The sequence below is a fragment of the Pelmatolapia mariae genome, linkage group LG7, assembly GCF_036321145.2.
Source record: "Pelmatolapia mariae isolate MD_Pm_ZW linkage group LG7, Pm_UMD_F_2, whole genome shotgun sequence".
Lineage (NCBI taxonomy): Eukaryota > Metazoa > Chordata > Actinopteri > Cichliformes > Cichlidae > Pelmatolapia > Pelmatolapia mariae.
Genome location: NC_086233.1, coordinates 41520782 through 41534603, shown reverse-complemented (window position 1 = coordinate 41534603; position 13822 = coordinate 41520782). Strand labels below are relative to the sequence as shown.

General features: G+C 37.9%; 1 protein-coding gene across 1 annotated transcript; it reads right to left on the bottom strand.

The window, feature by feature from the left end:
- Window positions 1-442: 442 nt before the first annotated feature.
- On the bottom strand, window positions 443-12200 carry rassf9 (Ras association domain family member 9). Its single transcript, XM_063480941.1, has 2 exons — window positions 12080-12200; window positions 443-4466 (listed from the first exon to the last, which is right to left on the bottom strand). Exons 1-2 carry the CDS (start codon window positions 12124-12126, stop codon window positions 3206-3208), a joined length of 1308 nt encoding a protein of 435 aa, XP_063337011.1. The 5' UTR covers window positions 12127-12200; the 3' UTR covers window positions 443-3205.
- Window positions 12201-13822: the final 1622 nt, after the last annotated feature.

Here is a 13822-nt window from a genome sequence, read left to right as displayed (position 1 = left end):
TATGGTGCCTGAGGACTCTGAGGTAGCTGTGTCATATCTCTATGGTGACTGAGAGCTTAATTCAATTCAATGGGTATGACACACTAGTTTTTTTTTTCCCCTTTTAACCTTTGAATTAAGATTTTCTAGAAGCAGCCCAGTGCTTAACTTGACTTTTGGAGGTGATTAAAAATGACCATTAACACACATAAGCTTGTGATCAAACTTGTGAAATGGTGAAAAAGATGGGAAAAGTTTGCTTAAATGGCCTGTTTTACCCCACTTTTTTTTTTTTTTTGCATTTTTAATAACCCAAGATTTTGTGCCTATACAAATGGCAACTAAAATAATAATAATAATGATAAAAAACATTGGAAGATGTATTCTTCCCAAAAAGGACACAAAACTACGCCAGTCTCCAGGCGTAGTTTTGTGTTTGATCAAAACCAATTTGTAAGTGTTTATAGACCCTAACTAGATGTGAAACTGTTGGAAATGTGGCAAGCAGCCCTATGATTTCAAATCCTATGATTTGCATAAGAAGATGCCCTTCCTTAGGCAGCACTGTTGCTAGGTTTTATTTAAAAGACAATCAAATCCTAAACAAATGGTGCCGAAAAACCCAACGACAGTGTTTTTAGGTATTTAAGGTATTAGTTTTTATTATGAAAGTCAAGATGTACATTATTCTTTATAATAGCTTATGTTTTAAGTGGTTAAAACGCAGGGCAGGTGAATTGAATTTGGTGGATAGTGAATATAGTGTTTGATTAGGTAGGTAGCGAATAGTGATTTGTCACAAAATTACATCTGAAAAATACAAACCCATTTCCAAATAAGCTGGAACGCTGTGAAAATTGCAAATAAAAACAATACAGTGATAAGCAAATCTCATAAACCCATATTTAATTAACAACAGGATGCACATTCAATGCTTAAACTGAGAAAAATGTGGCATTTTAAGAAAAAGATATTAGCTCATTTTGAAATTGACTGCAGCAACACATCTCTGCATGACAAAAAAGTTGGAAGAGAGCCATGTTTATGCTGTGTAGCTTCCCCTAAGTCTGTAAACATGTGGGAACTCAGGAGAACGGTTGCTGGACTCGTGGGAGAGGAATGTTGTCCCATTCTTATTTGATATAAGATTCTTTGTCTTCTTTGTCATATTTTTGGCTTCACATGTTTTCAGACCGTGTCATCTTACTGACCTGTTGCCAAATTATCTGAAAAATGTCCCACCAGCTATTTATGTACCAGAAATTGTTGTAACTTGAATTTCGTTTGCCCTTCACCAACTTTTCTGAGACATGCTGCTGTCACCAAATCCAAAATGAGATAATATTTTCATGAAATATTAAAATGATTGAAATGTTTACGAGCAAAACGGGTTTACAAGATCTGCAAATCTCATGAACCCATTGCATTTTATTTTTACTTGAATTTTACACAATGTCCCAAAATTTTGGTAACTGGTAGTTTGGTAACTACAGTAAATAAATAAGCTTTTCTTTTACAATTGTGTCTTTCTCAGTAATTACTTATACTACTTGCAGGAGCATAAGGTGCTGTGAAAAAGTACTTGCCTCCTTCCTGATATCTTCTATTTCTGCATATTTGTCACACTGTTTTAAACATTAGACAACGATAACCTGGGTAAATACAAAATGCACTTTTTAAATGATGATTTCATCTTTTAAGGTAAAATAACTAAATGCAACAAGGTCTTGTGTGAAAAACTAAACCCCTAAACCCAATAACGGGTTGTGCCAATCTTAGCAGCATGGATTGCAATTACACATTAGCAATAACTGGCAATGAGTCCTTCACGTCACCGTGTAGGAACTTTGTTCTACTCTTCTTTGCAGAATTGTTTTAATTAAGCCCCACTGGAATATTTTTGAGCATAAACTAATTGAGATGTTATGCCAAAACATCTCAATTAGATTTCAGTTTGGACTCCTTGTGAGCTCATTGCTCATTGTGTGTATTTAAGCAATTCAGTGGTGTACTTTGGATCATTGTCCTGCTGCATAACCTCAGTGCACTTGAGTTTCAGGTGATGACAGGTCACTGTCTGCCAGGACAGAGTCTGTTTGGTAGAGAGTTGCCAAGGCCTTGACGCAGGAAAGCAGCCCTAGACCATCACACTACCACCACTGTGTTTGACTGTTGGTATGATGTTTTCCTTATGAAATGCTGTGCTACCTTTTACGTCAGGTGTAACAGGATGCAAACTTTTCAGAAAGTTCTGCTTTTGTCTAATCAATCCACAGAATATTCGGGAATCAAGATGTTTTTGGTAGATGTGACACAAGGTTTTGTGTTCTTTTTGGTCAGCAGTGATTTTCACCTTGGAACTCTGCAATGGATGCCATTTTTATCTATTCTCTTTCTTAGTGTTGAATCATGAAAGCCTTAGAAATTACTTTGTAGCCCTTTCTAGACGGAAAGATGTCATCTAATCACAGTTAAATAATGATATATCAAGAAGGGGCAATTACCATTTGAAATAGGGCGAAGTAGGTTTGTATTTACAGAATAGTCAAGAACAGTGTTTAAAGTATATTTTTCTTTTACAAATACTACATCAAAACTATTATCTTTTTGTTTTAATATAAAACATTGTTAATAGCCTTAAGTGTGTAAGAAGTGCAACTTAATAAATAGCTTGAGAACTTTACAAAAAGCAAAAAGCTTATTTACTATCGTCTAAAGTGACAAAACTAAACATCTAAAAATTGTTCTTTGCATCTCTGTTGGCAATTAAAAATGGGAAAACTTTCTATCAATAATGTAGGATTATAAGTAGTGCACGCACAGCCTCAGTTAGTGTCTTGCATGTATTATTTCATGTTACACTGATACTTAACCATCTGTTACTTTGATACCTGAGAAAATTATTCATATTAAACAAGGATATGTTTTGCATCTTGCAAACTCTTTGCAAAAACATTTTTGACCAATTTTCTGTGAACACTCTTAAGAATCAACCACAGTACACTTATATTAATTTGTTGGAACCCAAGTTGACATTTCTTACATTCTTCTTTTTGGCATAGTGTGATGACGATGCAACAAAGTTCCAGAGACACTAAAAATTGCAGAAAATGTGTCTTTTTGACAATTTTGCAAGCACAAAGCATGAAACAAAGAGCACATGTGAGGAGTAAAAAACTGCAGCTGGTGACTGAAGAACAACACATTGCTGAGTGAACTGGGTTCTTCAAACGTCTGTGTCCAGCGGGGGAGGGAAATCGAGACACGGTGACAGAGAGTCCTGACTGTGTGTGGAGCTAATCCCAGTGTCTGAGTCTGTGTCTGTAATGTCTAGAGGGGACAGGGTGTGTTTGAGTTTCACTGTCTGAGAAATGCCGCACTGGGTCTCACTTTTCCCTTGGACTGTTATGGGCTGCTCCTCCTCTGTGCTGTCCGTGATTTGCAATGAGCTCAGCTGGGCGGCTAACTGCCAGCACTCTTGATCCTTAGAAACCAGTGTATTGTCAAAGTACTTTATCTGCTTGTCTATTTCAGCAGCTTGGTTGTGAATGGAAACACCGGTGAAGAGGCTGTGATTCAGTTCGCCCCGCAGCCTCTCGATTTCAGCAGTATAAAATGCTTCGTCTGTGTCAGCGGGGATCCAGGAACCAGCGGCCATTCCTTCCTGGTCTTCATCTTGAGCCAGAGCGAGGCTGGCCATCCTAAGCTCAGCGTCAATTTCATGGGACAACTGGAGGATGAGTTCCTGGTGCCTCTGAACCTCCATGTCCAGCTGTACAACCCCATCGCTGGTGTACAAGTATTCTTGCAGCTGCTCCTCAATGTGTGCCTTGGAATTTGGACTGCAGGCCTGAGCCAAGGAAGTCTCCGACTTGGTTTCTTGCTGGACTTGCAGCTCAATCCGCTCAATCTCTGAATCTAGCTCCCTTATCCGCTGGATCTGCTCTCTAATTGTGTGGTCCTGATTGAGAATAAGTTGCACCATCTGGTCGATCTCCTCTGCACCTAGGGAGCTTTTGCTCTCCATATGAAGTTTCTCCAGCTTTCGGAAAGCTTTTTTTACCATGCGCTTTTGTTTTTCCGCTGGCAGAGACTGGGAATACTGAGCACGACCGTGCTCACATCGCTTCAGCTTGGCCCCTTTGGACTTTCCACCTTTCTTAGCAGGCTGAGGCACGAAATCACTGGTTTTAACTAGAATAAACTGTATGAAGGGCCTCTGATCACCCCAAGCATACCAGAGTCTCAGTATTCTGGTAAGAGGTGGCAAAGCTCTCTCGAAACCCTTCCACCGTTCAACGAGACAGAAGTCTTTGGGTTCTCCATCCAGTAGCCGCTTGCTCTCTGGGATTGACTTGTGATCATCCAGTAATGCCTGAATCATATCTGCACATGTTGTATGCTTTGTTACTCCACAGACAACCTTCTCTTCATTGCAGACAGTAACTTGGATCTCCTTTCCTACCACAGGCTCTGCATCTTTTGTCCTACGCAGAAGACAGAAAAACAAAGGTTACAACTTTGGCTATGCATGAAAACTTGGAAATGCTTTCTTAAGTTAATGCTCTACAATGTTTACACTCTGTGACATTAAAATATAACCCTTCATGTTTCATTGCATTAAGGCGGGTTTGGATTGCTTGTCGTATCCTTCCCCTCACCTCCAACAGGTTGGGGCAGATGGCTGACCCCCACTGAGCCTGGTTCTGCCGCAGGTTTCTTCCTGTAAATAAGGAGTTTTTCCTTCCCACAGTCACTAAAGTGCAACATCTGCTTTTTGGGGTTTTCTCTGTTTTCTCTGTATTATTGTAAGTCTTTAACTTGGTGTTGTGTTTTGGAGTTTTATAAATTGAATTGGAATAAATTTTAAGTGATAGTAGTAGTTATGTTCACAAATTCAATTCTAGACACGTGCATTTGGTGATTATAAATGCTCCTTTCTAGACAGCAGTTCAACAAAAGGGTTAAAAAAATGTAGTTAGATAAATGCTTCATTGATCCCAAAAGGAAATTTAGACAGCCATATTTCAACATACTTGCTGTCTGAAGTAAAATAAGTCTCTCTCTATAATACTTTAAAAGTTGTTTTCCTATTCTAAGTACTATGTTTTTATGAATGCATCCTTGTTTGATGGCTTTCCATTAGGTCAATGAGCAGAAAACTACATTCAGTCATTTTGTGCTTCCTGGCTTGATTCTATTACTGTTTCTCATCGTCTTACTCATCAGAGATGATCACTTAATAGTTCGGTTCTGAGCTATTTAACCTCAAGGCCCTCATTAAGTTTTTGCATGGATCGTAAAACCTGTTCAAAAATTGACCTCTGATGGACCGAAGATATTCATTTTTTACATGCTTAATGAACCACCGGTAATATTCAGGACCTAATATCCAGTCATTAAATGATAGGCACCGGCAATGCAGACGGCCACAAATAAGAAGATAACATCACCAGACATTCAAATCTGATTTCAGGATAAAGAATGATGTATCACTCTATTATTTATATGAACGATAACATGTTAGGAACATTCTGCGATTCATGTGTTTCATTAGGGAAACTCTGACTGCCAAGTTTCTGTCTTGGTGAATTATTCAAAGTTAAATTCTAGTCTTCAGGGAAAAATAAGTGACACATAATACTCCTATAATTGCAGACAGTTTAATCGCAAAGAAACCCAGAGAAAGATTATCCACATAAAAATCACAGACACAAAAAAGTAGAGCTCCTCCTTTGATGGTTAAACTGCAGACTGATTTTTGTGGGTTAAAGGAATGTTGGTCTGTGGTTTTTCAACCCAAAAGACAATGCTTCTTTAATCAGTTCACAGTAATAGATCAGAAAAACATTCTTCTAATCCTGGATAATATCACATTTACGAAGAAAAAAAAGTTGAAAAAATTAGCCTTAAATAACAAAAGCAGATAACATCAACAAGGAAATCTGGCTGTAGCTCGTCAGGAAATTTGATATAGTGACACTGATGGGTAAAAAGAATGGGCCAACACACTGTGTCACTCACTTGTCTGGAAGTGGGATTTTCATCTAAGCCTTTTAAAATTATATCTCACTTTACCATCTAGATAAATCTAAAGTCTTATCTATATTTACAATGTATTAAAACAGACTTTGGGATTAAAATCAAGTCCTTTGTTTAGCCTAGCTATCAAAGTTCAGTGTTTTTCCTCAGGTTGGTATCCAGCAACGTCTTCACATCTAAACCCTACATCAGGTACCTGCTTTGCCTTTATTTGTTCTGATAACCTTGGCCGAATGCAACTTATGCTAACTTACGTCACCAATGCGGGAGGAAGCAAAAAAAAAACAACAAAAAAAACAACAAACCACATCCTATTAAGATGACATAGATACCCCAACCTGCATGACTAAGACATTATGTATATTATTCAAAGGGAGAAAGAGGCTTATCTCTCATTTTGTAGATTTGACAGACTGATACCACAATGTATTGGTTCCCACATAACACATGAACACCCAACTGGAGCATAGTGTAAACATCTGGTGAATAAGGTCTCAGGAATGCAATTCATACAGCGCAATAGGTTGGTTAATGGTTATTGAGACTCTTGGAGAAAACCGGAGCAAAGCAAATACCTGAGCTATGTGTAGGCCAAACAATTCCAACATGCCTCAAGCATTTAATAGACAACGACCCTTGTTGCTTTGACCATGGAATTTCCAACTTCACCCAATACAACACGGCCCCAGTGCTACTGCTGCACAGGAAAGAAAACAGGCGGTGTACACAGTACACCGTACATAGTGGCCACATGCTTAAAAAATGAGCTTATCTGACACAACAGCTCAACATCATAGAGCAGTCAATATGTGTTAGGGCAGTTTGAGAAAATCCAAAGAGCATCAACCATGGCATCAACTGTGGCAAGTTTGTGGTGTGTTTGAAAAAATCTTATATATTATAATATAATACAATACATTAGTTCACTTTTTAACCCATTACTTTTATTAAACATAGTGTAGTTGTTAGCTTAAATTAAAATGCTATGTACAAAACAAATTCATTTGGATGAATTACGAGTGGTAAACCTGACCAATTATACATATTTTATTTATTATTGATGAAAAAAATATTTAAAGGTTACTTTCACATGCGCATTAATGGGCCAAAACCTCTCCTACCACTCTCAACATGTGATGAGGAATCCAAAAATCAAAGCGATTTCATTATATGGGGCCAAAAAATATTTTGTGAGCCACTGTTATACTGTATTGCAAGGATGAAAGAATGGCTGAGGCAAGAAGGGCAAGGGAACGGAAGAAGAAAGGTAAAGGAAAATGGAACAAAATCATCATTACATGTTCAGTGCAGCATAGCTATACAACACATCTGTAAATACACAATGCAGATATTTCCAATAAACCTGAACATGTCACATACTGTCCTCATTTCTAATCTTGCAGGTGAATAAACATGCTGTACATACACTGGCTATTTCAGAAAGGGTGACCCAAGGCCACAGCTGTGCAGGAAGACAATACAGTTAGGCAGGGAAACACCTGTATTTGTCTCAGGCCACAATCACCAGCACTCAGGCAACATCCTGCTACTATAGTTTTATGCACTGTAGGAGGAAGGGGGGAAACAGATTCCATGTCGGTCACTATGGTTACTTTTAATTTTCATTCTACTGTGAAGAAAGAGCTAACAGTTTCTATTATACATTATCACTGGAACACATTGGAACTGAAAGCAAATGATTTATTTGGATGAAAAAGAAATAAATATTTCATTTATTCATGAGAATGACTTTTATGAGTCTAATTTAGTCTAATTAGTTAAAGGCATATTTATTGTTAGCGTTCTCTGATTGTTAAAGTGCAGTACACATGCTGCAACTAATGCCAGTGTGGATTGACTTGGAGAATGTCTAAACACTGTAGCTTATGTAATGCACCCAAAATGGCAAAACCTCAATGATTCCTAGCAGTTAGTAGATGTGAAGTCTGTGTCCTGCTGTGGCAGAACTTTTTGAAAGCTCTTGGTATCCTGCTTTGCATTTCTGCAGCTAACAGCATTATCACTTACCTTTAAGGCCCTGTAAGCCTCGGGGTTGTGAGTCAACTGCTAGTACATCAAAATCCACATAAACTCCCAGCAATTCCTGGAAGTTTTCTGTCACTGACACATCCTTGTAAACAGTACCTAACTTGCACTTTTATGGCTTTTTACAGTGCTCCTTATTGAGGAAAACCCCAATTTTTACCATGGTACTTTAAAGATGGCTGTACACTAGCCCCTCAGCCTAAACAATAGCATATTTTTTTCTTTAAAGCTCTACCTCATAGAACAATGATTCTTCCGCTGTGTTTATTTTGGAAAGAATACTGCAGGAATATGACTCCATTAATGGCAACTCGAATTGTGCTGGCTTAGCCTCACAGACATCACCACTTTGACTTACTGCACTGGCTGAAATGTGGTTAAACCAGATCTTTGCGGTGTTTTTTGACAGCAAACAATTAGATGCATGGCAAACTGTTAGGACTCTGACAAGACATACACAAGTAGTGCATGCACTGCTGCGCTGATTGCATCGCACCACATACTTTATGAGGGCTGTCACTTTGGGTGCCATTTGATATTCATAGCTTGGGATTACACAGCAGTTCCAGACGCAGCAAATGAGGGTGCCTTCATAGGTCACACCGCTGGGTGGTAAATGACAAAGCTGACACTGATAGTGTAATGAACTCAAAGCTAATGTGGAATTACAGCTTCAGATGACACATACTTTAAAGAACAACTAAAATATAAACCCCTTATGTGTGAAGACGGATGTTGCACGGTGACTGGCACAGTACAGGTTCGACTTTAAATTCACACTTGAATGAACCTGAGAAACCTGAGCAGACCCACTTGACCTCACCTTGAACTTAGAGGCAGAGATATCCAGTTAGAACTGGGACGTGTGGGAGGAAACAACCCACACGTCTAAGTTCAGTTTAACCTTAAATTATAGGAATTTCCGTACCAGCTTCTGTGTTGGATGATTACGTTACGGCTGCATTGCGGTAGCATATTGTAATGCTCATAATGACAACCTGGAAGGAATTAACAATTCCCACTTGTGTGATAAATTTGCAAGGTACAAGTTACCACAGAGGCCTGTATGCTGGTGGTTTGAGCAAGTCATAGCAAATGACAGAGTTATAGCTCTAAAGTGTCCCGACATGTTTTGGCAGATCAATGACGAAAAAGGGATGCAAATATGCTCAACAGAAACAAAGCTTTGATAGTAGATAGGCAAACATGTCCTTTAGCCTCTGCTGTCAACACGTCTCACTATGGAATCGTGAGTATATTTGGATTTGATTATATTTGCTGTTGATAAGATCACAGGTTTGCTTTTACAGCTCAAAACAGTCCTGAGTGAAACTATCAAACTTACCCCAGATAGATTAATTCACCTTCTATGCAGCATCAACCAATTTAAAATTAAAATCTGTGTGATTTATGCTAACTCCTTGATTTTGTTTGTGGTTTTCATAGCTGTAATACCTCATAATTAGCACTTAACACAAGGTTGATGAAAAAGTCATGAATTTTACTGGCATCTTGATCTGTTCAGTTAAGCCAAGCTAAGTACAAACAAATAAGTTAACATAAATCCTCAAATCACAAATGCTAACCTCAAGTTAAAACCAGAAAAAAGGCCTATGTGCAATCCAATTGTCTTAACAACATTTCTTACTTACTTGTCCTGATTTCATGACTAAACTAATGCTGACTGGAATAACAAGTTCCGATAAAAAGTTGTGGCTGACTGGATCAACTAGAGATGAAGTGAAGACATTTTTCAGCTGTATTTCCTTTAAAAGGAAACTGAATGTGCGCTGCAGGATATGACACAATGCACTGCAGACTCATGACCTCTGCACTTTTTTTTTCTTCAAAAACGTAAATGTCAATAATATCAGACAAGTGAAAGGGGACAATAAAAAGCTTGCATTTGCATTTCCTACACTAATCAAAGTTTCTCTTTCTTTGAGACCAACACTTGTAATTTATCTAACAATTTACAGGTTTGACTGGTGCATATAAAACAATAGGGGTTTACTAGAAAAGGTAAGATATAGAAACCCAAGCCAAAACAAATAAATCATACTAGTCTAAAGTATCTACAAAATGTCTGTCTGGCTTGCATAACACAGAGAATGCAGAAGAGAAACTATTGGATGCTGGACAGGAGACGTTTCCTCTTGTTCTTATCTGAGGATGAGAATGAGGGATTGCTGAGGAAATCACGTGACTTTTCTATCTGGATATGTTGATCTCTGGGAAGACTCCTTCCCTGATAGGCATCTGTGAGCAGAGACACAACACACCCCGTTTTTTCCTTTCTTATGTGAAATCGCCCACCCCTATTATCTTTTGCCCACAGGAAGTATCTAAATCACCATAACAACCCTTTCTCATTAAAAGAAATGACTTCCCCTGTCCTTTTTAAACACAAACTGTCTTTTTTTTTATTGCTTTCTGCAGCCTGCAAATTTGTATTAATCTAGCAATGTTAAAAACTAATTAACACAATGCTATAGTGGTGGCTTAGTGCAAGTGGTCACTACATTGCTTTGGTCACATAATTCTGAGGCTTGTATTTCCTGTTGTTTGAAGGAACAGACTCCCTGATTTTAGTATGGAATATTCCAATATTTTTTACATTTACCAAATCAACATTAACGTTTTCTTATTTTGTGAACATTTTGATGCTTTGGTTTGCTTTGACTGCACGTGTTGTCAACATCCAGCTCAAAGTTTCACCTCGAGTAGGAGCTGGCCTCAGGTGTCTCCGAAGTGAAGCGTTTGACATGTCTAAAGATCTAAACACTTGAGATAATTATAGGTGCCTCGATGATAATTACTATGCACGAAAAAAAAAAAATAAGACAGCCACTGGAGACAACTTCAGTCAGACTGTTTGAAGTTATCAAAGATAATTCATCTCAGCTCTGTGTGATGTGAAAATGCATCAATTCTGCTGATGGTGCCTCTGTCAAAGTGTTGTAACTTAGCACTGTACTTTACCATACCTCTCAGCGTTGTTGCTGTGTTTGGTGTTAATTGAGACCCTTAATGAGTAAAGCTAATTAAAACACTTTAACTTTCCTTATCTTGGTCTTGGCAGCAAGGGATTCAGTCATGACCTAGATACTCAGAAAGAGAACTCTGTTTACCAGCTCTGCACAACAAAAGTCTGTAGTCAACAAAAGAAGCAGAATGTCTACACCAATAACAGACGACAGCTTGTGGCTCAGTAACTCTACTTTCCTCCTTGCCTTTACAGAACTGTAGCTGGACCCCAGCTGCAGAGAGAAGCACATCAAAAGGCCAAGCTATGCTCTTAGAGAAATTGCAAAAAGCAAATTATGGTAATACTGATGACATGATCTCTACTACTTTGTATGTGTACATATGTGTGTGCGTGTTTTTATAATAGCAGAAGAAAGTCCAAACGTTTACAAGCTAATGTACAGTAGGCCTGCAGTGTTGTAAACAAACAATAAAGACCACCACTAAAAGGCACATCACTCATTGGCACACTGATAAAATCGTTCATGTATAGTTACATTAAAAATGTAACATGAAAAATCTTAACATGTGCACACACGGACAGGTTCGCCAAAACTGGCTTTTAATTAGTAAGATTAATATATATTACTCCCCAAATAGTATTAAGGAAATTAAGAATGAATTTGTTTAAGATAGTAATAACCTTGATGAAAATAAGAAAACTCAAAATCTCATATTCCACGGAAGTGTATATTATTTCCTTGGAATTCAGTATGGGGGGTTTGTCAATTTTTCTAACTGGACCGAGCAGACATCATTTTTTTAAACAATAATAATAGTCAAAAAGATGATATACAGAACTAAATTAACAACTTAACTGCGTTTTATTTTGTGCTGCTCATTCGTAGTTCGATGCGCGCCGAGTTGTGCGTAAATCGTCTCCCTCACGCGTTTCATTGTAACGTCTTTTTTTCTAATGCTCGAAGTTGGGGGAAAACACACTCAACAGGTTTAAAGAAAGCTCATACTCATCTGATCAAGTTACCTGTTTTTCAGTCGGGCTTTAAGGAAGTTTTTTCCAAATGGAGCCATGACTCAGGAGCACAAGAAAACAGACCGGCGATCCAAAGTGAGTTACAGTCCAGGCATGGTAAGACGTCGGACACTTATCGGAATGTTTCAGAAAAGTTGACGGGTGTCCCGGGTGCAACTCTATCCGCCCCATCCGAAAAGCGGAGGGAGGTGTTTCCTACAGCCAAACGAGATTTAATGGTGAAACTCTGCCCCCTTCCACCTGCAGGAACAACCTGAACGACTAAACAAAACAATTTCTTCAAAAAAGATACTCAGCTCTGCAGAAATACGAAATAACGTAACAATTAGAAAACATTGTAGATTATGCTGAAATATTAGCAAAACTATAATATAAAATATAGAGCAGATAAGGCATACAATAACAGAATAACAGCATTTTTTTTCATGTATCCACCCTGCTGACATAAAAAGCTGTAATGTAATGTTACAACATGTTTTCACTACAACTGAGGAAAATGTAACATGTTGGGTTTTGATAAATGGTCTTCCTTTCTGGATGAACAAATGTGACATTGAGATAAATACAGCCTGTTTAAAAAAAGTCTAAGAGTGTTTGATGCTGTAACTCTTTCAAAGGGCACGTGGTTTTTCAAGCTGTGCTAACACATATTGAAATTATTTAATTGTCTTTGGGGGTTAATTACTAAATAGGGTAGCCACAAAACAACACAGCTAAATCAACTAACTGAGCATTACTTAAAATCATTGTTGAAGGTGATTTTAACATTATTCATTATTCAACATCCACACTGCATATGATTTAAACACAATTAGCTTCTTTCAGAATGTAAATGAACTAACTCATCATTTTAAAAACACTCTAAATCTTGTCCTGACATATGGTACATCATAGAAACTGAGTATTTAACAGTATTCCCTAAAAACGCATTTTGTCTGACCATTTTTTAAATTTAAATTTACAATAATGGGAATACATTTCATTACAGTGAATGTATCTCTGAAAGTGCTGTAACAAAGTTTAAAGACATGATCCCTGCACTGTTATCTTCAATAATACCATGCACTGACTCATGATGCCGAGCAGCTACCTGAATCTTACTCCCTCAGAGGCAGATTATCTTGTTACCTGCGTTATAGCCCAACTATGACTCAACAAATCAGAGAAATGTACAGTTTTGTATAAGTCACATCTGTCTTAAAGCAGGGAACCTTTTAAGCTAGAGAGGAAATGGCATTTTACTAAATTAGAAGACCTTCTGATCTGGAAAAAATACTTTGCTACTCTTTAAAAAGCCCTCAAAGATTAGACATCTGATAGAGGAAAACAGTTTCTGTTCAGAGGGTAGCCAGGCAAAGAGTCAGAGCTCTGCTGACCCAAGTATTCCTTTGACCTTAACTGCTAATGACTGCATGAACTTCTTTACAAATAAAATTTTAACCATTAGGGAAACATTCTTCTGGGTTCTGTGCAAGGATCAATACTATTGACAGCACATGCTTCCCTTAGACAATGTTAGTAGAAATAATTGCATGCATTTTCATTGCTATGCTGATAAAACTCAGCTTTATTTATTCATAAAGGCAGGAGATACAAATCAATTACTGAACCTACAGGTGTGTCTAATAGACATGTAAGCCTTGATGGTATTACCTTGGCCTCCAATAACACTGCAAGAAATCTTTGACCATATATCCTTCAGTGTGCATATTAAAGATATATATAGGACTACCT

Coding starts and splice junctions, on each gene's coding strand:
- rassf9 (XM_063480941.1), bottom strand. CDS start 12,126: ATGGCTCCATTTGGAAAAAACTTCCTTAAAGCCCGACTGAAAAACAG. Junction 4,467..12,079: donor AAAGCCCGACTGAAAAACAG/GTAACTTGATCA, acceptor TCTTCTGCGTAG/GACAAAAGATGCAGAGCCTG.